The following is a 24,477-nucleotide window of genomic DNA, read 5'->3' as shown; positions in this document are numbered from 1 at the left end:
TATTTACGAGGTAGAAATCACATTACCTGAAGATGGTTTCATGTTGATAAATATGTAGGCAAAATATGTGGGAGGGAAGCATGAGTATGCATAGTTTACTGTTTCTTAAAGTCTAGTTCTCTTGTTTCTCAAGGTTTGTGTTTGGGATGCAGAACTACGGGAACTTCGAGCTGAATGTTTCATAAAAGAAGGAGAACCTAGGAAAGCGATAAGTGACTTAAAAGCTGCATCAAAGTTGAAGAGTGATAATACTGAGGCTTTTTATAAAATTAGCACACTGTACTATCAACTAGGAGACCATGAGCTGTCCCTCAGGTCAGTTCCATTGACATGCATGTCTCATCTTTTTCTTGTTGGCAGTAAGATAATAATCTCATTTTCTTTTTAATTTTAAGTTAAAACTGTGGTTAAGGCTGTTTCTGCGTTCTTCATTTATATATTTTGTGTTATCCCTAAGTTATTCTATTTCCACATAGTTTATTTTCATGAGCTATGCTTATGAAACTAGAGATATTTGCAGAAGCAAAGTGGGGTGTTTTATGTATAACCTACTTAAGTCATTTTAATTTGAATTAATATGTGTGTGTGACAATACCATATGTAAAATGTATGATAGATTATTAGGTCTGTGTGTTTTGTTTAATTGTTACCAAAAAAATACCTTTTATTGTGATTTCTGTATTTGGTATGGAAAACTACTCTGATTATTTTGACTTGGAGTATTTTCCTCTTTTTAAATACATGAGCAGCGAAGTTCGTGAATGTCTTAAACTTGACCAGGATCATAAAAGGTGTTTTGCACACTATAAACAAGTAAAGAAACTGAATAAGCTAATTGAGTCAGCTGAAGAGCTCATCAGAGATGGCAGGTAAGAATACGCTTGTTTGCACTGTACAGCCTCCCTTACACATCTTTTCTGGGCACAAAAAACAGTTGAACTGCTCGCTCTTTTACTCGTTAGCCATTGAGGATAGAATATCCTAGAAAGCACTGGGCCTTGGCAAAACTACTACAACTGTACATTTTTTTAATATGGCAGAATATAAATAATAGTAACTGCATAGTATTCTTACCGGCAGATTTATTTATATTTCACCAAATATTTATTGACTATCTCCTGTGTCAGGCACTGACAGTGTACTAGTGGTGTAGAAATGAATGTGACATGGTTTTTGGTCTTAAGCTTCTAGATTAGGGTGGGAGACAGACATAGAAATTGATTATTAAAAGATAATGTGGTATCTAGAGTGATAGAGGTGTATACAGAGTATATAGAGATCTTCTTGTGGTGTAGGATTCTGGGCTAACAGCCCTTTTGTTACAGCCCTGAAAAATATTGTACCACTTCTTTGTGACCTCCTTGGTTTCCATTGTCATTCTAATGGTCTTCTCCCTAAAAATAAGGCATTTTCCTCACTGCTTTCAAGGTTTTTTTCTTTGTCTTGAGTGTTCAGAAGTTTAATTGTGGTGTATCTGGGTGTGGGTGTCTGTTTTTATCCTGTTTGGAGTTTACTTAGCTTCTGGAACATGTAGGTTTATGTCTTGTCAAATTTGGGAAGTTTCAGCCATTATTTCTTGAGTACTTTTTCAGTCTTCTCTCCTTTCCATCCTAGATTCCAACTGACATAAATGTTAGCTCTTCTGTTATAGCCCCTCATGTCCCTGAGACTCTCCTCATTTTTCTTAGCTCATTTTCTTTCTGATCAGATTTGGTCATTTTTTATCATTCCAATTCACTGATTCTTTTCTCTGTCACCTCCATTCTACTGTGGAAGCACATTCAATGAACTTTCTATTTGGGTTTTTCTATTTTTCAGTTCTAATAAACAGATTCCATTTGGTTATTCTTGTATCTCTTCTGTTACTTTGCCAGGGCTGTCTGTTGCTTTCATTTGCTTTAAGCATGTTTGTCACTGCTGCTATTTCCATGGCTGCTTTAAGATCTTTGTCAGGTAATTCTAACACCTCTGTCCTTTGAGGGTTGGAAGTGTCTTTTCTCATTCAGTTTGAGATCTTCTTGTTTCTTGGTATGCTGAGTGGTTTTTAATTGAAACCTGGACACTTTGATTTTGTAAGACTTTTTTTTAATTTAAATCTTCCGTTTTGGCTGTTTTTTTCTGACATTGTTCCAGCGAAGCGAGGATGGGCATTGCGTTGTTACTGTCAGGGAGGTAGAAGTTTCCCACTTGACGTTTGTTGATACTTGAGGTGTGGGGCTTCTCACTACTGCTTGGAGCAGGTGAGAGTTTTCGGGACTATTTGTAGCCATGGATGAAAGTCCTGGCTCCCCACTTGGCCTTCTCTGTACCACCTTGGTACAGGTGTGGGCACACCTTGGCAGAGCCTCAGCAGGAAGTCAAGGCTGTCCACTTGACCGGCTGGCATTGGTCGAGGCGGGCTTTTACTCTCTTTCTGTGGTGTTCGGCTGGAGTAGTGCTGTTATTGTCAAAGTTTTCCATCCTGCTAGGCTGCCCTTCCCAGGTTTTTTGGCTTGAGAGAGCAGACTCTTGCTGGGTTTTTGATTTTATTGTCTGCACCCATTGGCATTTCTGGGTTGCTGGCTGCTTTAGCTCCAAATCTGGGGTATAGGAAGAAAAAAAAAATCCAGTAAGTTTACCATAGTATGTTTCCCTCAGGTCCCAAGGTCCCTAGCTGTTGGTTTTGTTTTTTTTTTCTTCAAGTTTTACCATCGTTTTAATTAGTGAACAAAATCAACATAAGTCAAATTATGTGCAACAATGTTTCTAACAGATGTAAGAGGTAAATATGACTTTTATATGACAAAATGTCATACTAGTATTACCATAATAAATTTCCAATAATTTGACAATTATCTTTCAAAAAATTTCCCCCAAATTCTAAGCAAAGTATGCAAATTGGAAGTTAACTCTAAACAGGCATAACTGTCTTCTTATCCAGTTTTGTGTGAAGAGACTGAAGAGTTCAGGTCTGACCAAGATATTGATGGTGAACATGAGAATTCTTCCCACCCCACCTCTAAGCTTCCAGCCCCGCAACTACAGCTACCTGCCCAGACAGGTCAAAAAGAGCAACACAAGTGCCCAATGTAGAATTAACAAGTATATTAGATTTGTATTATCATCTATAGAGTTTTATGATTTGTATGCATAAAACATAAAAGCATATCAGCATTAAAAAGAACCCAGCATTTGGGATTAATTCAGTCTAAATGTGCCATCCTCAAATGGTCTACCTTCTTTTCTTCTCTCTCTGACTCTTTTCATATTTTTACAAATATGCAATGTCTAGGTATTTTAATTTAATTGTACCTAGTTGGAGGAACTGGGGAAAGTACATCCGTTTCACTTTCTCAGAAGCTAGCTTTTTTTTTTTTTAAGTGAAATGCAGTTATTTTCTAATTGAACTTTTTATTTTGAGCTAATTATAGTTTCAAATGTAGTTGTAAGACATAAAGTGAGGTTTTGTATTCTCTGTACAGTTTCCTACATTTGTTGGACCATCTTGGAAAACTACAGAATAATATCTCAGCTACAATTTTGACATTGATAGCTTCCATGTTAAATGTTATATTTAAGTCTGTGTTTTAATATATCAGCATTTAAATGTGAAGATTGTAATGCATTTTGGGAATAATGTGCCACAGTGTTATAAAAATAATATCTTCTGGTTTGCCATTACTAAGGAAAGTAACTTAGTGTATAACATTACTAATACTTTTCACTAGTGTTTTTTTTTAAATGCTGAAATAACTTTTATCGTTCTTAGAAAGCTGGGAATTTAAGCAGTTTCCTTCTGCAGGGAACTACATTATACTTAGCTGTGAAGATTGACATTCATTATTTTAAAATGGCTTGTAGCTAATGGGCTCTCTTATTTTGTGAAGGTGTGTAGTGACCAAGAAATAAAACCTGATCTCTGTTTTGCTGAAATTGCTTTGTGTGAGTCAGACTTTAACAAGGTGTTTTACTCAGTTTCGAAATTGTGAGCATTTTCCTGTAAAGAAATTCGTCACTTTGTTTGGTATTCACAGGTATGCTTTGATTTGTACATACACATTTTCTGTGGTCATGTGTTTTATCTCCCAACTTTTCCTGGCAGAGGTACCTTCTTTGCCACTCTAGATTAATAAGGTAAAAACAGTGTTTGAAGGCACTGGCTCATTCAGGTGAATTGATTAAGTAACATAGTGAAGAGTAGAGGGTCCTTTTCTTTAGCTCTAGGTACTCATCATGATCTGCTCATTCATTAGATACACAGATGCAACCAGCAAATATGAATCTGTCATGAAAACAGAGCCAAGTGTTTCTGAATATACGATTCGTTCAAAAGAAAGGATTTGCCACTGCTTTTCTAAGGTAACAGTTGAATGGTTCCCAGAAATGTAAAAACTTCATATATGGAATAACAACCATAAATCCTTTTCTCACATTTATTTATTATAGGATGAGCAGCCTGTTGAAGCTATTCGAGTATGTTCTGAAGTTTTACAGATGGAACCCGACAATGTGAATGCTCTGAAAGATCGAGCAGAGGCCTATTTAATAGAAGAAATGTATGATGAAGGTAAATCTTTAAGGAATTTGATTTGCAGTATCTAAAAGTTAATGTATATGAAATCAGCACGTTTAACATCCTTTTGTTTAGAACGAGTTTGCCAGAGTAGCTAGAAATGTTGACAACTGTAGGAAGATGGCAGAGAACTTGAAAATTATTCTTCCTTAGTGGAACTTGAAAGGTATACTGTATGAGGAGAGCGTTCTGCTGTTAAAACCAGTTCAGTGGCATATAAAAATAAAAATTTTAGCCTTATTTGTTGTAGACAAGTTAGAATAGTTGAATAGCAACATAGACAATTTAAGTGTTAGATTTCATATCATCCAGAGGTAATCACTGTTCATCTGGGATTTATATCTTTCAGACTTTTTTTGTGCATGTATATTAGTCTATGTTTTATGCATGTGTATGTATATATATATATTCTATGCATATGCATGGTACACATGTTACACCTACAACATACAAATATATGTCATATATATGCCTACATATAAAATGATCTCCTGTGACCACTGAGCTGTTGAGTAACATTAGGGTAGTTGCTTATCCTACTTTGTTCAAGTTGAAGTAACAGAAAGAGTTTCCTGTTAGATGTTGTAAGGGCCTTGAATAAACAAGAGCAGTATCCTATTTTTGGAAGAGAACTAAGGCGCATACAGTAATATAAAAAAAAGAATCCTTTCACATTTATTGTTTTGTGACTTTTTCCTGTGACATTATGCTATGAACATTTAAGTACGATGGTTTTTAAAAGAAGTGAGCCTTATAGCCCTTATTGCAAAGTTTTCATTTCAAATCAGGTAAAAGCATTTTAAATTGAAAATGGTAAGAGTATTTTTCTGGTGAAACTTGGCTTGTGGTACTCTTTTTTCCCCCCCTCCATTTAAGTGCTGAATATTTATATAATAAAACATGCGGCTGTTAATATGTATTAATGTCATGTTAAAGTAATTATATTATGGTAAGTGGTAATCCTGGATAACATTTTAAATGCACTGAGAATGCATCTGGAACAGTGATAATTCAGGTAGGTTTGTGGTACTCTTTTTTTTTTTTTTTTTTGAGAGAGCGAGCATGCAGGTGGGGAGGGGCAGGGGGAGTTGGAGAGAGAGAGAGAATCTTAGGCTCCATGCCCAGTGGGGCTCGATCTCACGTTCCTGAGATGGTGACCAGAGCTGAAATCAAGAGTTGGGACACTTAAATGACCGAGCCACCCAGGTGCCTCTCTTTTTTTTTTTTTTTAAGGCACACTGATCATTCACTTTTTTCCTGTTTTTCACAATTTGAAAAGAATCTTGCTCCTAAGCAGTTTCCTGTGAGTGATGACGGCGCTGGTTACTGTTATTTGTGGGACATTTTGTAGTACAGTCCTTGGTTTGATTGAGGCTTGAAGTGTATGTAATGGAAATGATCTTCAAGAAGATCCTGTTAGCATCCTTTTCTTTTCACTTTTGAGCTACTGTGTCTACTCAGTGAGATTGGCTGTACTCTAGGATTTTTGCATTCCCATTAGTTTTTGGAACTCTTCATCAAAGATACTTTTGTCTTCTGTATTTAAATCCTCAGCTCTAATTGTGAAATTAGAGAATTTGCTGAATATAAAAAGCTTAGCTGTTAAAAGAAGGTTAAATCTTGTAGGCTGCTAAAGGTAATTTGAAGATGCTTTTGTAACTTGAATGCTAAACTGACTTGTTTTTTAGGGAAACTTGACAGCTTAATTCTTGAAGAAAAAGATGCTTAGTACTAATTTAATAGAATAGATCTGTCTTCGGAGTCTGTTTTTTCCTTTAAAAATATCTTTTAAATAGGAGTTTATTCTTTGTCTTCGTTGGTATGTTTGGATTATACACTGGGGAATCTTTCTGAATTATTGTTTTAGAATAAAATGTTGTTTGAGTCACAAGTATGGCAACTAAGCAGCCTCATGGAGAGATTGAGAATGGGATTGCTAGGTCTCTCAGTTTGGGGGGTGGAGGGGTGCCAAGGAGGCCTGTATAACTAAAACTGAAGGGTATTACTTGTTTAGATTTGAGTTGGAGGTTTAGTAAATGAGATAGATGAGTGGTAATCTTACTTAGCTAGGCTAAATCATATTTTGAAATCCCGAGCTAAAATATGAGGGCTTTCTATATTCTGTTTACTGGTTTTATCTTTTTTTAAATAAGCAGTTTAAAATGATGATAGGAAGCTAATGAATAAAGAGAGAAAAGGTTTAGGTTAGTGAATAATGGAACATGGAGATTTATTAATTTGGGGATTATGACAGAATTATCAGGAAAGATATTAGGGGATTCCATTCACTAGAAAGTAAGTAAAGTAAGCCTGTTGTTTGAGGATGCCTCTGAGATCATGAAAAATGAAGGAGGCTCTTCAGATCTATACAAGTAATTCTTTTCATAGCTTTTGAGAGGAGCAAACTGACATTGAAGCATTACTAAACAGTAGGTAAAGTTCCTTTGAATATAGGGATGATTCAGGTGTCCTTCTGAGATAAGCAGTTATATTGGCTAGAAGTTAAGCTATGTGAGGACCTGTGTCTATTTTATTAATTGATCCGTCTCTGCTACTTGTGCCTGGCACGTAGCAGGCCCTCATATATTTGCTGAATGAATGAATGTAGTTTATCAAGAAGGGCATAGTGGAAAGAGTATGGGATTTAGAATTAGTCCTGAATTTTAGTCTGACTATACTATTTATTTTATTTTTTATTTTTACTTGTAGGAAAATTCATATAACATAAAATTGGCCATCTTAGCCATTTTTTTTAAGTTTTTATTTTTATTTATTATTTACTTATTTTTTAAGGATTTTATTTATTTGTCAGAGAGAAAGAGAGAGCGAGAGCACAAGCAAGGGGAACAACAGACAGAGGGAGAAGCAGGCTCCCCTGTGAGCAGGGAGCCCGATGCGGGGCTCGATCCCATCATGACCTGAGCCGAAGGCAGACGCTTAACAACTGAGCCACCCAGGCGCCCCTCCTCCAAGTTTTTATTTTAATCACTGGGTGCTCATCATGACAAGTGCACTCCTTAATCTCCCATCACCTATTTCACTCATCCCCTTTCCCACCTCCCCTCTGGTAACCATCAGTTTGTTCTCTATAGTTAAGAGCCTGAAGGACACCTGGCTGGCTCAGTCGGTAAATCATGTGACTCTTAATCTTGGGGTTGTGAATTTGAGCCCCACTTTGGATGTAGAGATTACTTAAAAAAAAAAGTGTCAGCTCCTTGATTTGTCTCTTTTTCCTTTTCCTTTTGTTGTTGTATTTCTTAAATTTCAGTGAGTGAAATCATATGGTATTTGCCTTCCTCTGACTGACTCATTTCACTTAGCATTATACTCTCTAGTTCCATCCATGTCATTGCAAATGGCAAGATTTCATTCTTTATTATGGCTGAATAATATTCTATTGCAGATATATACCACATCTTTGTCCATTCATCTGTCCATGGACACTTGGGCTGCTTCCATATCCTGGCTATTGTGAATAATGCTGCTATACACATAGAAGTGCATGTATCCCCTTGAATTAGTGTTTTTGTATTCTTTGGGTAAATATCCAGTAATGCAATTGCTGGATCGTAGGGTAGTTCTAGTTTTAACCTTTTGAGGAACCTCTGTACTGTTTTCCAGAGTGACTGTACCGGTTTGCATTTCCACCAACAGTGTAGGAGGGTTCCTTTTTCTCCACATCCTCGCCAACACCTGTTGTTTCTTGTGTTGTTGATTTTAGCCATTCTGACAGCTTTGAGGTGAAGAACTCATTATAGTTTTGATATGCATTTCCCTAATGAGAAGTGATGATGAGCATCTTTTCAGGTGTCTGTTAGCCATCTGGATGTCTTCTTTGAAGAAATGTCTGTTGATGTCTTCTGCCCATTTTTAAATTGGATTATTTGTTTTTTGGGTGTTGAGTTTTATAAGTTCTTTATATATTTTGGATACTAACCCTTTATTGGATATGTCATTTACAGATATCTTCTCCCATTCAGTAGGTTACTTTTGAGTTTTGTTGATCCTTTCCTTCATTGTGCAGAAGGTTTTTATTTTGATGTAGCCCCAATAGTTTATTTTTACTTTTGTTTTCCTTGCCTCAGGAGGCATATCTAGAAAAAAGTTGCTATAGCCAATGTCAGAGATATTACTGCCCGTGCTCTCTTTAAGGACTTTAATGGTTTCAGATCTCACATTTAGTTCTTTAATCCACCTTGAATTTCTTTGTGTATGGTGTAAGAAAGTGGTCTGGTTTAATCTTTTTATTTATTTATTTATTTATTTATTTATTTATTTATTTATTTAAAGATTCTGTTTATTTATTTGACAGAGAGAGAGACACAGCGAGAGAGGGAACACAAGCAGGGGTAGTGGGAGAGGGAGAAGCAGGCCTCCCGCTGAGCAGGGAGCCCGAGCGGGGCTCGATACCAGGACCCTGGGATCATGACCTGAGCGGAAGGTAGATGCTTAATGACTGAGCCACCCAGGTGCCAGGTTTCATTCTTTTGCACTTGGCTCTCTAGTTTTCCCAACACCATTTGTTGAAGAGACTCTCTTTTTCCCATTGGATCTTCTCTCTGGCTTTGTCAAAGATTAATTGACCATATGATTGTGGGTGTATTTCTGGGTTTTGTATTGTGTTCCCTTGATCTATGGGTCTGTTTTTGTGCCTGTACCATACTGGTTCGATTACTACAGCTTTGTAATTAACTCGAAGTCTGGAACTGTGATGCCTCCAGCTTTGCTTTTCTTTTTCAAGATTGCTTTGGCTATTCGTGGTCTTCTGTGGTTCCATACAGAGGTTAGGATAGTTTGTTCCAGCTCTGTGGAAGATGCTGTTGGTATTTTGAGAGGGATTGCATTAAATGTATAGATTGCTTTGGGTAGTGTAGACGTTTTAACAGTATTTGTTCTTCCAATCCGTGAGCACAGAATGTCTTTCATTTCTTTGTGTCGTCTTTAATTTCTTTCATCCCAGTGTTTTACGGTTTTCAGAGTACAGGTCTTTTACCTCTTTGGTTAGGTTTATTCCTGGGTATCTTACTATTTTTGATGCAGTTGTAAATGGGATTGTTTTCCCAATTTCTCTTTCTGCTGCTTCATTATTGGTGTATAGAAACGCAACAGATTTCTGTAGATTGATTTTGTATCCTGTGACTTTACTGAATTTATCAGTTCTAGCAGCTTTTCGGTGGAGTCTTTTTGGTTTTCTGTGTGTAGTATCATATCATCTGCAAGGAGTGGAAGTTTTACCTCTTCCTTACTGATTTGGATGCCTTTTATTTCTTTTTGTTTTCTGACTGCTGTGGCTGGGATTTCCAGTGCTATGTTGAGTAGAAGTGTTGAGAGTGGACATCCTTATCTTGTTCTTGACCTTAGAGGAAAGGCTCTCAGTTTTTCCTCATTGAGGATGATGTTAGCTGTGGGTGTTTCCTATATGGCCTTTATTATGTTGAAGTATGTTCCCTCTAAACCTACTTTGTTGAGGGTTTTTTTTTATCATGAATGGATGTTGTACTTTGTCAAGTGCTTTTTCTGCATCTATTGAGATGATCATATGGTTCTTATCCTTTCTCTTATTGATGTGATGTATCATGCTGTGATTTGAACCACACTTGCAACCCAGGAATAGATCCCACTTGATGGTGTTGAATGATCTTTTTAATGTATTGTTGGATTTGGTTTGCTAGTATCTTGTTGAGGATTTTTATATTTATGTTCATCAGAGATATTGGCCTGTAGTTCTGTTTTTTTGTCGTGTTTTTATCTGTTTTGGTATCAGGGTAATGCTGGCCTCATAGAATGAACTTGAAAGTTTTCCTTGCTTTTCTATTTTTTGGAATACTTTGAGAAGAATAGGTAATAACTCTTCTTTAAATGTTTGGTAGAATTCCCCTGTGAAGCCTTCTGGTCCTGGACTTTTTTTTTTGGGAGTTGATTATTGATTCAATTTCTTTGCTGGTAATCCATCTGTTCAAGTTTTCTGTTTCTCCCTGTTTCAGTTTTGGTTGGTTATATGTTTCTAGGAATTTATTTTTTCTGGGTTGTCCAATTTGTTTCCATATAGTTTTTCATAATATGGTCTTATAACTTTGTATTTTTGTGGTGCTGGTTGTTATTTCTTCTCTCTCATTTGTGGTTTTATTTATTTGCATCCTTTCTCTTTTTTTCTTGATATGTCTGGCTAGAGGTTTATTAATTTTATTGTTTTTTTTTTTTTTTCAAAGAACCAGCTCCTGGTTTCATTGCTCTGTTTTATTTTTTTTTTCATTTTCTATATCATTTATTTCTGCTCTAATCTTTATTCCTTACTTCTGCTAATTTTAGGTTTTGTTTGTTCTTTTTCTAGCTCCTTTAGTTGTAAAGTCAGGCTGTTTGAGATTTTTCTTGCTTCTTGAGGTAGGCCTGTATTGCTATAAACTTCCCTTTTAGAACAGCTTTTGCTCTGTGCAAAGGTTTTGAACTGTTGTGTTTTCATTTTCATTTGTTTCCATGTACTTTTAAATTTCTTCTATTTCCTGGTTGACCCATTCATTGTTTAATTGCATGTTATTTAAGTAGCATGTGGTCTTTCCAGATTTTTTCTTGGGGTTGACTTCTAGGTTCATAGTGCTGTGATCAGAAGAGATGCCTGATATGACATCAGCCTTTTTTAAATTTGTTGAGGCTTGTTTTGTGGCCTAATATGTGATCTTTTGTGGGGAGGATATTCCATGTGCACTTGAAAAGAATGTGTATTCTTCTTAATGGAATGTTCTTAATATATCTGTTAAATCCAGGGTGCTGGGGTGGCTCAGTCGGTTAAGTGTCTGCCTTCAGCAGCTAGGGTCATGATCCCAGGGTCCTGGGATCCAGCCCCAGGGCGGGCTCTCTGCTCAGCAGGGAGCCTGCTTCTCCCTCTCCCTCTGCCTGCTGCTCCGCCTGCTTGTGTGTTTGTGCCGTCTGTCAAATAAATAAAATCTTAAAAATATATATATGTATATTATCTGTTAAATCGTATGTTCCAGTGTGTCATTCAAAGCCGTTGTTTCCTTATTGATTTTCTGTTTAGATGATCTGTACATTGATGTAAGTGGGGTGTTAAAGTCCTGTACTATTATTGTATTATTATTGATTAGTTCCTTTATGTTTATTATTAGCTATTGTATGTATTTGGGTGCTCCTGTGTTGGGTGCATAAATATTTACAATTGTATATGTTCTTGCTGGATTGTTCTCTTTATTATTATATAGTGTCTTTCTTTGTCTCTTGTTACAGTCTTTGTTTTAAAGTCTAGTTTGTCAGATACAACTATTGCTACTCCAGCTTTCTTTTGATATCCATTTGCGTGATTAATGATTTTTCTGTCTCCTCACTTTCAATCTGCAGGTGTCTTTAGGTCTAAAATGAGGCTCTTGTAGGCAGCATATAGATTGGTCTTGTTTTTTTAATCCATTTTGTCACCCTAGGTCTTTTAATTGGAGTGTTTAATCCACTTACATTCAGTGTAATTATTGATTGATATGTATTTATTGCCATTTTAATTACTTGCTTTGTGATTGTTTCTGAAGATTTTCTGTGATCCTTTCTTGTCTTTCTCTCTTTCATGGCTTGCTGGGGTTTTTTTTAGTGATATATTTGGATTTCTTTCTCTTTATTCTTTGTATATTTATTAGTGGTTTTCGATTTATGGTTACCATTAGATTTGTATATAACCTCTTCTGCATATAGCAATCTCTATTAAGTTGATGGTCGTTTAAGTTTAAATCTGTTCTTTTCTCCTCCCCATGTTTTAGGTATATGGTGTCATATTTTATATCCTTTTATTTTGTGAGTTCCTTGACCAATTTTTTACAGAAATATTCATTTTTATTGCTTTTGTGTTTTCTACCTTCATACTGTCGCTTTTGGTCTTTCTACTCAGAATCCCCTTTAATACTTCATGCTGGGCTGGTGTAGTGGTCATGGACTCTAGTTTTTGTTTGTTTGGGAAAGTCTGTCTCTCCATCTGTACAGATGATAGCCTTGCTGGATAGAGTATTCTTCGATGCAGATTTTTCCCATTTAGCACTTTGAATATGTCATGCCACTCCTTTCTGGCTTGCAAAGGTTTTGCTGAAAAATCCGCTGATGGCCTCGTGGGCTTTCCTTTGTATGCAGCTATCTTCTTTTGTCTTGCTGCTTTTAATATTTTTTCTTTATCGTGTATATTTGCCATTTTAATTACAGTGTATCTTGGTGTGGATCTTTTGTTGATTTTGTTGGTTCTCTGTGTCTCCTGGATCTGGATGTCTGTTTCCTTCCCCAGATTAGGAAGTTTTCCACTATTATTTCTTCACATAAATTCTCTGTCCCCTCTTCTTTCTTCTTCTGGGACTCCTCTAATATGAACGTTACTACCTTGGATGGAGTCACTGAGTTTCCTAAGTGTATTTTTGTTTTGCGTAATTCTTTTTTTCTCTTTTGTTCAGCTTGATCACTTTCCATTACTCTTCTATAGGTCATTAATTCCTTCCTCTCCTTTTTCCAGCCTGCTCTTCTTTATATCAGGTGTGTTTCTCATTTTGTTTATTAAGCCCCTTTTCTCTGTTATGTTATTCCTTATCTCTGTGTTAATTATCTCACTGATGTTCTCTGCTCTTTTCTGCAGTCCAGTGAGTAGCCTTATGATCAGTCATTGCTTTAAATTCTCCATCAGGCCTGTAACTTAGATCTGTTTCACTTAGATCTGTGGCTGTGGCCTGGTCCTCTTCTTTCATTTGGGAAAGTCTTCTGTCTTCTCATTTGTCTAAGTCTCTGTGCCTGTTTCTCTGTTAGGAAAGTCAGCCCTGTCTCCTGTTCTTGAGGGTGATGGCTTTATGAAGAAGACATGCTGTGGGCCCCTGCCGTATGCTGTCCCCTGCCCCCCAGGGCCTGGCGCTCCCCGGAGTGTGTCTGGTATGAGCTCTGCTCTTATGTCCTGGCCGCTTTGTCCTTCAGGCCGGTCGTCTGCAGAGGCTCTCTTTGCCTGTCGGGGGCAGTGTGTGGTCCCTGGCCTGAAGACGGTGAGTTTTAACCCCATGTGCTCTGGTTGGCTTGTAAAATGTGACCTGTTGCTGCTTGGACCAAGGCCTCGAGGTGCACAACTCCCAGAGGGGGAGATGTGGTGCCAGCCGGAGTTTGTGGGGTCTCGGGGAGGCTGCTCACCCTACTGGGACAGAGGCAGGTGTGCCTAGCATGGGTGGTTCTTCTGGAGCACAGCGTTGGGGGGACCTGGTATAAGCATGTTAGGTGGCGAGTGTTGGCGCTGCCGGGTTCCTGCTAGTGGCTCTGTACTTCTGCTGAGCCACGGGGCAGGGAGAGGGCACGGGCCACCAGCGCCTTTGTGCCCCGCATTCTCTCCGGGAACGCGGCCTCTCTGGGACACACTCTGAAATGAGTGAGCAAGCCCCCGGCTGTGTGCCCCAGGCGTCTTCAGACGGGCCATCGCGGCGCTGTGTGCCGGTGGCCGGTTTGCCCCGCGCGTTCTCTAGGCGCAGCGCCGCGTCTGGCGCTCCTCGGCGCTCCCAGAGCCCAGCAGGCTGAGCCCTAAAGCCCCAGGCTTCAAGCACCACTGGTTGGAAGAACTCACATGGTTTGGGCGCTCTCGCTTTCCCAGCCGATTGTTCTATCAAGCTGCCATTTTTTTCTCTAGGCGCTTTAAACTCTTTATTTCCATTTCGTTAGGTCCTTCTTTTTTTCCCATATGCTTCTGCTTCCTGGGCTCCTTTTCATTTCATCTGTGCTTCTGTGATCATTTTGGTCTTCTTTTTGAGTATTGACTACTCACGTTTTTATCTCCTCTTTGTCTCTTTGCTGAGTTCTTATTCTGTTTTGTGAGTACCCTTAAAAGAGGTGATTGGATTTTTTTTTTTAAGATTTTATTTATTCATGAGAGACAGAGAGAGAAGCAGAGGGAGAAGCAGGCTCCCCGCCGAGCAGGGAGCCCGATGCGGGACTCGATCCCAGGACCCTGGGATCATGACCTGAGCTGAAGGCAGACGCCCAACCATCTGAGCCACCCAGGCGCCCCGAGGTGATTGGATTTTTAAAAAAAATCATGCCATAATGTCTGCTCAGAATTTTCATGTATTTGGCTTTTGTCCTGATATATGTTCATCAGGTAAGTTTAGGTGCTCTTTTCCTGTTTCAGTTTAAAAATTGGCTTTGAATTGATGCTGTACCATTTACAAAAAATGACCCTAGAATGACTTGACTTATCCTGCCCTATTTGTGGGAAAGCGCCTTGGCTGTGTGCGTGTGCGCATGCGTGTGTAAGGGAGTGCCAGGCCCGGGGCAGCCTTCTGTGTTTAACAGTTGCGATACTCTCTGCTTCAGTTTCCACAGACATTCTGCCTCCCACTAAAAGGGCCTTTCTCTACGGCCCTGCCCTCTCCGCTTCCCTGAACCAGACCATGTCCAGGAGGTCCTCCGTTGCCAGCCCGGCTCCTCGTCTGCCCACTTCCTTTGCTACACCAAAGGGGGGTAGATCTTTTGCACTTGAGGGTGAACCCCTCACCTTCACAGAGCACATGGTTGCTGGGGGTTCCTGAGATGTGCTGCCCACGGTGATTTGCTCGTCTCTTTGTTCCCCCCTATCTTTTCCCCAGTAAGGCCTCTGCTTTATCTTCACTCTCTGGCTCTGGATTTCATGGTTCTCGTGATATGCAAAGGATAGGGGTTGTCACTCTGGGGTGAGCCCATACACCTGGAAAGTGTATTTTGCTGGCATTTTCTGTGATTTTTTTGCCATTGGGCTTTCTCACTATTTGCTTCCCCCCTCATCTTGGATTCATGGCAGATACTAGCTCATTTTAGCGGGCCTGGTGCAGTTTGTTTTGCATGATATTTTGGATGAGAAGATGAGTATTCCATGGGCATATCTATACTGGGGTCTGATGTGCTCTTTAAAAGGCTCTCCAAGGCCCCGTACTGAGAACAGACTTTGAGGGAATGAGCATGGAAGCTGGGAGCAGCCGTTCAGGTGTGTTAATGACGGGCTGCGGTACAGTGGTGAGCAGCAGTGCGGTCCTGGGTCTGTTTTGAAGGGCAGCTGACTGGGGATTTGCTCATGGACTGTGCAGTGAAGGAGCCCAGTCATTTGCAGCCATGCACAACTGTCTCTGAAATGCTGCTTTTGCCCTGGGGAGCTGCGGGCGGGCTCTCTGTGGGTAGGACTGGTTCACAGGAAGACTTCCCCCGCGGGCCTTGCCATCTTGCCCAGTTGCCAAAGTGAGCAGCTCCTTACTTACCTGCTGGGGTCCTTTGGTGTATTTAAATTCTGGGTGGAACTGCTTTTCCTTGGTTTGTTCCAGATCCGTTGTGGAGATCTCGAGTGCCTGTGGGCTTGGTTCTGCAGCTCTTCCTGGTCCCAGCAGCCCCCTCCGTGGCCCCTCCGCACACACAGCTGTGATTCAGTCTAGACACTGGTTCTTGGGCCCCCGTGGTGGTGGGGGGGGTGCCTTAGCTGCTCCACACCCAAGGGGAGAGCTTTAGTCATCCACAGACTGTCCTGGTGGTTGCCTTTAAGCTGCTCCTGCTAAATGCTGAACTGAGGATCCTTGGCCAAAAAGAATGGCTCCCAAATCTGCTAGAGCTTCTACTTGGATGGTGCTTCTCTATACTTAGGTTTATTCATTATTATTAGGATCCTATTTGCTTCCTCTCTTTCAGATTAAGAAAATTTCTGGTCTGCTGTTTTCAGTGCTGCCACAGTTCTATTATTCTTTTTATTAATTTTGTCCTTTCAGTGGGGGAGTGGGGTGGAAGGGAGGCACACTCATGCACTTCCCTTGTTTGCATTGTCCCTTCAGAATGAGTGGGGGGAGTATGGGAAGAAAACGTTTTTCTTAGGTTCAGAGGATAGAAAATGAATTGGCTAATACGTAATAATTTTTTTTTTCAGGGCCTTAATATTTCTGACTTTACTTTTCGTGGATGCTTAATTACAGTATAGGGTAAACATAATTGGATGTTACTTAGTTTTTCTTTAAAGATGACTCCTTGGTGGGGCGCCTGGGTGGCTCAGTCGTTAAGCGTCTGCCTTCGGCTCAGGTCATGATCCCAGGGTCCTGGGATCGAGCCCCGCATCGGGCTCCCTGCTCGGCGGGAAGCCTGCTTCTCCCTCTCCCACTCCCCCTGCTTGTGTTCCCTCTCTCGCTGTCTCTCTTTCTGTCGAATAAATAAATAAAATCTTAAAAAAAAAAAAAAGATGACTCCTTGGAGTGTAGAATCTGAGAAAATATAATTAAAAATGATCTATCTAGTTTATGTCTATGGGAAGTTTTAACATCACCCATATTGTTTCTAATTAAATTACCTACCTGTAATGATGTGAAGTAGGAAACAACCTATAATTTTGTATTTTTTCTGGATTGGGGAAAATGTGTCTACCTTAAATTTTAATAAAAGGGTAGGATATAGAAGACTGCTTTGGGGGAGATACTCTGAACATTTAAGAATGAAAAACATGTTTTAAATGTAGAGTTTGCATAAATAGCAAGATTGCATGTATTGAAACATTTTCCCCTTGTATTACATTCCTTCAAAGTACATTTCCTTACTAGGTTGTGATAATTTAAACCTCACTACTATGATAGTTTTGTGTACTAAATTGGAAAGGTATTTTATGTTGTCACTGTGGGTTGGGTGACTAGTAATGTTTCATATTAATATTTAATATTAATGCATTGAGGCAGGAATTAAGATAAAAGCTTAAAACGTACCCCTCCCTCCCCCCACCCCTGGACCAGAGGTAGCGTTGGTTCATTTTTCTCTGTAGTGCAGGCTGATTTCAGTCATTCTCCCTTATCTGCAGGGGGTACCTTCCCCCAGTGGATGCCTGAAACTGCTGATCATATCCAACCCGATATATATTGTTTTTTCTTATACATACATACCCATGATTAACTTATAAATTAGGCATGGTAAGAGATTAATAATACTAGAACAGTTACAGTATACTGTAATAAAAGTTATATGAAAGTGGTCTCTTTCAAAAGTATCTTATTATGCTGTATTCATCCTTGTTCTTGTGATGGTGGTAAATAAAATGGCTGATGTCTGCGTGATGAGATAAAGTGAAGACATGACCTACGCATTGTGACATGGCATTAGGCTGCTAGTGACCTTCCAGCAGTATGCCAGAAGGATCACGGGCCTTCCTGAATGCCTTCTAGGATTAGCTGTTGCCAAGACAAATCCTCAGACAAGTTGTCCAGAGAGAGGTTTTTTGGACTCCAACAGTTCCTTATTTGAGATGTCTGCTTCTCAAGACCACTCCCAGATTTGGTGATTCAGTGGGAGGGCACATAGGACTCAGCACACAGTTGTACCCAGGCTAAGATTTATTCTACTGAAAGGATACAAAGTAACATCAGCAAAGGGAAAAGACACATGGCACAAAATCCAGAGAAAAGCAGGAAGAAGATTCCAAGAGTCTTTCTCTTTGAAATCATAGGACAAGCTGTAATTCCTTAAGACGTGCAAGGTGCTGTCTGCTGGAGAAGCTTGCTAGAGCACCCGTGCCCGGGGCATTCATGAGGGGTTGGTCAGCCAGGCACCTTCTGCCCTGCCAGCACTCAGATTCCCAGAAAGAAAGATGATGTTTAACGTAAACCACGTTGTCTGTACAAACATTGAGGCACAGTGAGCCATTCCTACCAGGAAATGGTGGGAACACTCCTGAAGGCCATCTTCTGATCTGCCAGCCAGGACCAACCTTGCCAGGAGGCCTTTCTAAGGATAACGGTCTCAGGCTTGCTATGTTGACTCTTTTCTACATCAGATATCCTGATGCCTTGTGTTCTAGATAGTCAAGTAAAGTATTCTAAAATAAGGCAAAAACTGTAATATGGATTGTTACCAGACTTCCCATACCAGGACAATGTCATCTGCTTTGATCGATAGCTTAAAAACAGTAGGTTTGTAATAGTTCCTTTTGAAACCCCTAGATGACTTAGACATTCTGATTGCTGATGGTTCTTCTTGCTCCCTTTCTAAGCCTCTGATTCTTCTGAATTGTGGACCTGTAGCTGACCATGCAGATTTTCTTTGCCACGGTCTTATTTTCCTATGTAACGATCAGTTCAGTCGTAGTGATGGAAAGACTGCTTTGTATAAAGTACGGATATGAAGGTGTGGCGGTGGGAAGGTAGGTGAGTAAACAGCAGTGAGTTTTATTGAATGGGAGTAAAAAGCTACCTAAATTCAGCCTTCATTAGGCCTTTTGTAAGTTGGCTAACAAAATCATCACCATCTCCCTTAGGCTCTTAGCAGTAATGGCAAAAGAGTGAAGGGGCTGGGATGGTGATGTGAGTATCAATCTTACGGGATAAGTAGAGTTTATAAATTCCAGTTCCTTTAACAGCATTATCTTAAACATTTTGACAGCTATTCAGGATTATGAAACTGCGCAGGAACACAATGAAAATGATCAGCAGATTCGGGAAGGTCTAGAGAAGGCACAGAGGCTATTGAAACAGTCGCAGAAACGAGATTATTATAAAATCTTAGGAGTAAAAAGGTGAGTTATTTAAAATTTACATTGTTATTTTTAATCAACTGTTTTAAAGTTTATCATTGCTCTTATTTTTTCTCCTCTGATTCAGTTCCTTGCTTTATATAATTTCAGTCCTGGGTTAAACCTAAGCATCTTTTTCACATCGTAACCATCATTTTGTTACAGGTGGATTTCTTTAGACTAGTACTGCAATGATGGGGGAATAAGTAGTTGGTGACAGAGGGATGACACTGTAGCATGAGTAGGCCCTAGCCTAGATTTTTCGGGAAGGGTAAAGAGGAGTGAGCTTTCTTTTGGTGGGGACAGGAGGGTTTTGGAAAAGCAAACTTCTCTAGGCCAAATTATAAAGTGGCGCTTTGAGAATTAACTTAAAGGCACCGAGATAGACAAAAGCTAGGTAAATTATACGAGATCCACCTTCCCTGAGCAAGGGAACCATCAGTCTTTCAATCAAAAGTCTGAACCAGAACTAAGGAAGCTAACCAGAAGCAAAACAGGAAGTGTGGTTCAGAGTCAGCGTTAGCTCTTAAGACCAAGAATTGTATCAGGTAGTTTGGAAATCCAGAAAGTTTAAAAATGGGTCTGTGCAGTTCTCTCTTAAAAAAAAAAAAAAAATCACAAAGATCAAAAGTAATTTCTTCCCATTGAAATTCGGAAGCCTGAGCAGCTTTAATGATCGCCTTGAACCGGACATTAAGCTTTTGGCCTGTGACGACATTGGCACGATTAGGAAAACTAGGCTGCTGATTTGCCAGTGGGATTGTAACTGTCAGTTTTTGGGGGTGGTATGTCTGGCACTTTTTGACTAATGAGCATTAATTTTAATACTGCTCAGAAACGCCAAAAAGCAAGAAATCATTAAAGCATACCGAAAACTAGCACTGCAGTGGCACCCAGATAACTTCCAGAATGAAGAAGAAAAGAAAAAAGCGGAGAAAAAGTTCATTGATATAGCAGCTGCTAAAGAAGTTCTCTCTGATCCAGGTATTGTTTGTCTCTCGAAGTGGCTGAGTCAGTGGTTGGTGACTTACTACTAGCTCTGTTCCCGGTGTTAGACGTGGGGGGTGGGCAAGCTGCCCCCCACCCCAGGAGCTGGGGTCTGCTCCCCAGCCTGGCAGTTCCAGAAGTCCAGTTTCAGGCCTGCCCCTGCCAGACTCAGGGCCCCGTGGGCCTGGCGCAGGGGGAAGACGAGCAAACACGGAAGCAGGAAGCCTGGTTCGACTCCTCTCTTCTGCACAAGTGGCTAGAGCTTGTTGAGTCTCCGCTCGTCCACTTGCGATAGGAAAGCACAACAGTGAGGGGGAGGTCTCAGGTTCTTCCCCCCTCCCCCCCAATGATGAACTCTTCATACCAAACTTGTAGGAGCGTGATTAGGAAACCGGGGTGCCAGGCTGGAATGTACTAGCTTATCCTGTGTTCCCCAGGAATCCTGCCCAAAGTCAAATATTCATTAGATTTTCCAGTTGCTGGAAATGCTTTTATCATATGCTAAAATAGCCTGGAAAATGAGAGAGAAGGCAAAGAAATTAGGTAATAGTGAACAATGTTGAGAGATTTGCAGAGGGAATTGAATATTAAGCTAATAACTATTCCTTCTGTCTTTCCATGTCAGCAGGAACTATGACTAGGGCTAGATGAATTCATCGGAAATAGAAGGAAATGACATTTTATGCCCATTTGGCCAATCTTTTTTGAACATCTGCTTATGCTATGGAAGCGAAGCTTTGTGAGCCTCTGTGCTCATTTATGATCCCGCACGAGAGGTCGAGCCGTACTTACGGAGTAGAGCAGGATGCTCCGTTCTTTTACTCAGCAGCTGAGTGCCGGCCGCCCCTTGGTCTGTCCTCCGAGCTCACCCCGTGCACACGGGAGGGGGGCGGTCACAGAGGCATCAGGAACTGCAGTTGCCATTACTAAGGGTTCTTTTGTGTTCCGTTGGTTTTTCTTAGCCCCGTTCTTATTTTAAGGATGAAATAGTTCTTTTGGTCTCTGAGGATGTTAGTCTGCTCTCCTAGCCACCCCCCTCCCCCCCCGGACGTGTTCCTCTGTCCCATTTGTCGGCATTAGTCTCGGTCTCATCGGAGACCTTCCTCGGGACTGCTGGGCATGGCAGTCGGGGCGGCCTCCTGAGCTGTACGCCAGGGAACCTTAGTTCTGCTCGGATCTAAGACGGAGGCCCAGAAAGACGCCTGGAGTGTTGGCGAGGTTGGGACTGCATTGCTGGGGCCAGGATGGTGACATGGCTCTTTGAGTGGGACTTTTGGAGGTCTCCTCCACTGCAGTTATTTTTTTCCAGAGAAGAATTTCCTTGGGTAGATGCTTGTGAGGTGAGAAGATTCAGGGGGCCTGAATTTCAACGAATTCCCATTGTCAGCCCTGAACGTCAACCCCTTCTCCGTGATGGGTCCCCTCTAGGACCTTTCTCCTGAGACCAAACCTCGGGGCTGGGTGGGAACGGGATGTGTATCAGGCACAACCGTTTGGATAAGAGGAGAGGAAGTAGTCCTCCCCCCACCCCCATGCTTAGTGAATACCTGGGTCTTAATTTGCTCGTTTCGTTCCTAGAAATGAGGAAGAAGTTTGATGACGGAGAAGATCCGCTGGATGCAGAGAGCCAACAAGGAGGTGGCGGCAACCCTTTCCACAGGAGCTGGAACTCATGGCAGGGGTTCAATCCCTTCAGCTCAGGCGGACCTTTTAGATTTAAATTCCACTTCAATTAAACCAGCTGTTTTTCTGCTCTTCTTCCTTAATTTTTTTTTAAAGATTAAACACAAAGAAACCTTGTTCCGGGATCCTAATGAAAAAGAAAATTCAAATCTTTTAGTTTGTCCCTGACCAAAGAGTTGTTTTAATAGGAAAAATCGTTCTATGTCCCTTTTAGACTGGAGGTTGACGGGTGCACGGAGGCAGGGGGGCGAAGACCGGGTGTGTCTCTGACGAAGCAGCCCATGCAGGTGGTTGGAGGGCCTGGAAGAAGGGTCTGCGGTAGGCGCACCTGCGGCAGGGCTCCCGTATGTGTCTGCGCTGGAGCCCGCCGAGACTCTTCTTCCCAGTCTTGCAGAGGGCAGCAGTGCCCACGTGGGCGAGGAGGAGCCAGGAGCTTCATGAGACGGGGTTGTGTTTTAGGATTCTTAAGGAGAGTATCAACATTTTGAGTTGTACGTCCTTGGGGACACCTTTGCTTAGGTTCTGGTCAGTCCGGTTGCTTGCAAATACCTGTAAATTACAGAGCCTCGGCCAATCCACATGCATTTCCCTCTCTGCTGGCGTGAGCGTGGCTGTCACAGGAGGAGGGACGGAGCCCATCTTTTAGAAAACTTGCTACCAAACGGTAGTTGCTGTTGCCAGGTGCAGTGTCTGGATGGATGTGAAGCATGTATTTTATGTCGGGTACCTGCGAGAGAACACAGAAGACCACGGACATAGAATTAACCGTAAAAACATATGGGCCCTTTTGTTTAATAACGTGAAACAAATTAAGAGAGACTATGAAACACAGGTTCAGATAATAGAGCAGTGGTGTCACTTAAAACAAGCTTGAAGTGCAGAATGTAATATTTTAAGAACTGAAGTTGTGAGTTATACAGAATTTCCTGTTAACAGGACTGCCTTAGAAATGTACAACTGCCTCGGTTGACAGAGACAGAATGCCATGTTCCCCACTTTTAATAAAGGCAGTGGGGCAGCAGCTTGTTCATCCTGACCGACCCTCCTGAACCGTAGTCCCTCCGCCCCCCATGTGGGACTGTCTGAGGTGGGCGCTACACAGGAGACCTGCCCCTTGACCCGACCCTGATGCCTCTGGATGTTCTCCTGCCTAGAAAAAAATACACGTTTACAAATCTAGTCAGCTCTGGCTACATTTCCACCATCGCGATGGCATCTCTTCTTGGGATACCTTCTTACCTTTAAGAAATGAACTTATTCAGTCTTTGTATACTGGATAATTTTTTCCCTAAAAACTGAGTGTTACTTTAATCAAGAACATTAAATATTTATGGAACTATTGATGCTGCATTTAAACTCTGAGAGAATTACTTTAGATAAGAATTACTACCTTCATTCTGGAAAGGTTTTTTTGTTTTGGCCTCAGAGCATTTTGATGAGTATGGGTCTAATATGTTGTTTTTATGAAATCAAGCATTTTAATTTCAGTGGCGGGAGGTGTCCTGACCATAGCAGCCAAGTAAGTGCAGGGCCTTACCTTCCGCAGTCATCCTGAAACAGACGGGGAGATTTCCTTAAGTGGAGGGGCAAAAATCACATAGTTGAGCTGAGCAAAACGCCTGTGTGCTTTTTGCATCTATTTAGAAGTCTATTTCTTACCAATAAACTTAATGCATTTTGAAAATTAGTGAATAGTTCACAGCTTTCCTTTCGTTTTAAGGTCTCAGAATTCAAGTCAGTGCTGAAAGGATTTCCGAGGGAAATTCAGTTTTGTTTATTCTTTCATCGTAGTATGCTCATGACTGCATTATATCAGTGATATTGTTTGCCAGCCTGGTTCTTTGGTACATGAGGTCACTGTGACCGTTTTGCGATCTAGCAATGGCCTCTACCTACTTTTAAAGTAAGAATTTTCACACAAAATCAGAACAAGGAAATATGAAATCACTTGCCTTTCCACGCAGGGAAGACGAGGAGTCGCCCCAAGGAGCCGGAGGGAGTCAGGACGGTGGCGGGCTGGCCGGTGGGCAATGCGTCCGGGTGCTGCCCACACAGCCGTTTGCATGATTCTGTCCGCACTGGTAATGACTCTAAGTCCTGGTCCTGAAATTTTACCGTGGGTTCAGTTTAGTCACCGTAACTGAAATGCGCAGCTACTTGCTGGTCTTCAGTGAAGAGAGAGGAGCTACGGGGCCAAGTGCCAGCGCCACAGAGAGACCCGAGGAGGACAGTGCGGCCTGTGACTGTGAGCCCCGCGCCGACAGAAGCTGCGTCCCGCCGGCCTGCTGGGCAACGTCCTCACGCTCACACTCCGGAGAGCTCGGGACTGAACATTTGACTTGTTCTTGGCTTCCTTCTACTTGCCAGTCTCCTGGCTCTTGTTTCTGGGGCCTGTAACTGCCCGGTAACCGTGACGGCTGTTTCTGGAAAAGTCAACTCACAAGGCTGCCTAGCCTTCGCTGTAGTAGATTCCTTTCTTAAACTCCTTCCTTCCTTTTTGGTAAGCTCCTGAAATGAAGTAATCCTTGTCTGTACATCGTGGATATTTCCCACAGCAGCAAGTATTAAACACATCAGCCTATAGACATGAGATGGTTCTAAAAAGAATAAATTTATTGCCCATTTTTGAAACTTTGTGCTTTCTTAGCATGGATAAATGAAAACTGGAAAACGAAAACCAACAGTTTACTACTGTGAATTGGATGGATGTAATGCTAACTTTAAAATATCTTTAGTCAGTATTAAAAATTTATCT

The 24,477-nt window shown here is 41.0% G+C and overlaps 1 protein-coding gene across 1 annotated transcript in view; it reads left to right on the top strand.

Annotated features, from left to right (window-relative positions):
- Positions 1 to 23,063, top strand: part of DNAJC3 (DnaJ heat shock protein family (Hsp40) member C3) — a 69,331-nt gene extending 46,268 nt beyond the window's left edge. Inside the window, exons 6-12 of the mRNA XM_025874670.2 lie at positions 134 to 315; positions 750 to 869; positions 4,233 to 4,338; positions 4,426 to 4,546; positions 18,923 to 19,055; positions 19,888 to 20,036; positions 21,618 to 23,063. Coding sequence (XP_025730455.1) covers positions 134 to 315; positions 750 to 869; positions 4,233 to 4,338; positions 4,426 to 4,546; positions 18,923 to 19,055; positions 19,888 to 20,036; positions 21,618 to 21,775 — 969 coding nt within the window. The 3' untranslated portion in view covers positions 21,776 to 23,063. The remainder of the gene's footprint in view (positions 1 to 133; positions 316 to 749; positions 870 to 4,232; positions 4,339 to 4,425; positions 4,547 to 18,922; positions 19,056 to 19,887; positions 20,037 to 21,617) is intronic.
- The last annotated feature ends 1,414 nt before the right edge of the window (positions 23,064 to 24,477 follow it).

Source organism: Callorhinus ursinus, unplaced genomic scaffold (assembly GCF_003265705.2).
Source record: "Callorhinus ursinus isolate GAN/ISIS: 27379988/994484 unplaced genomic scaffold, GSC_fseal_2.0 scaffold7, whole genome shotgun sequence".
NCBI classification, from domain to species: Eukaryota; Metazoa; Chordata; class Mammalia; order Carnivora; family Otariidae; genus Callorhinus; species Callorhinus ursinus.
The sequence above is the reverse complement of the archived record's forward strand: the minus strand, read 5'-3'. Positions and strand labels throughout refer to the sequence as shown.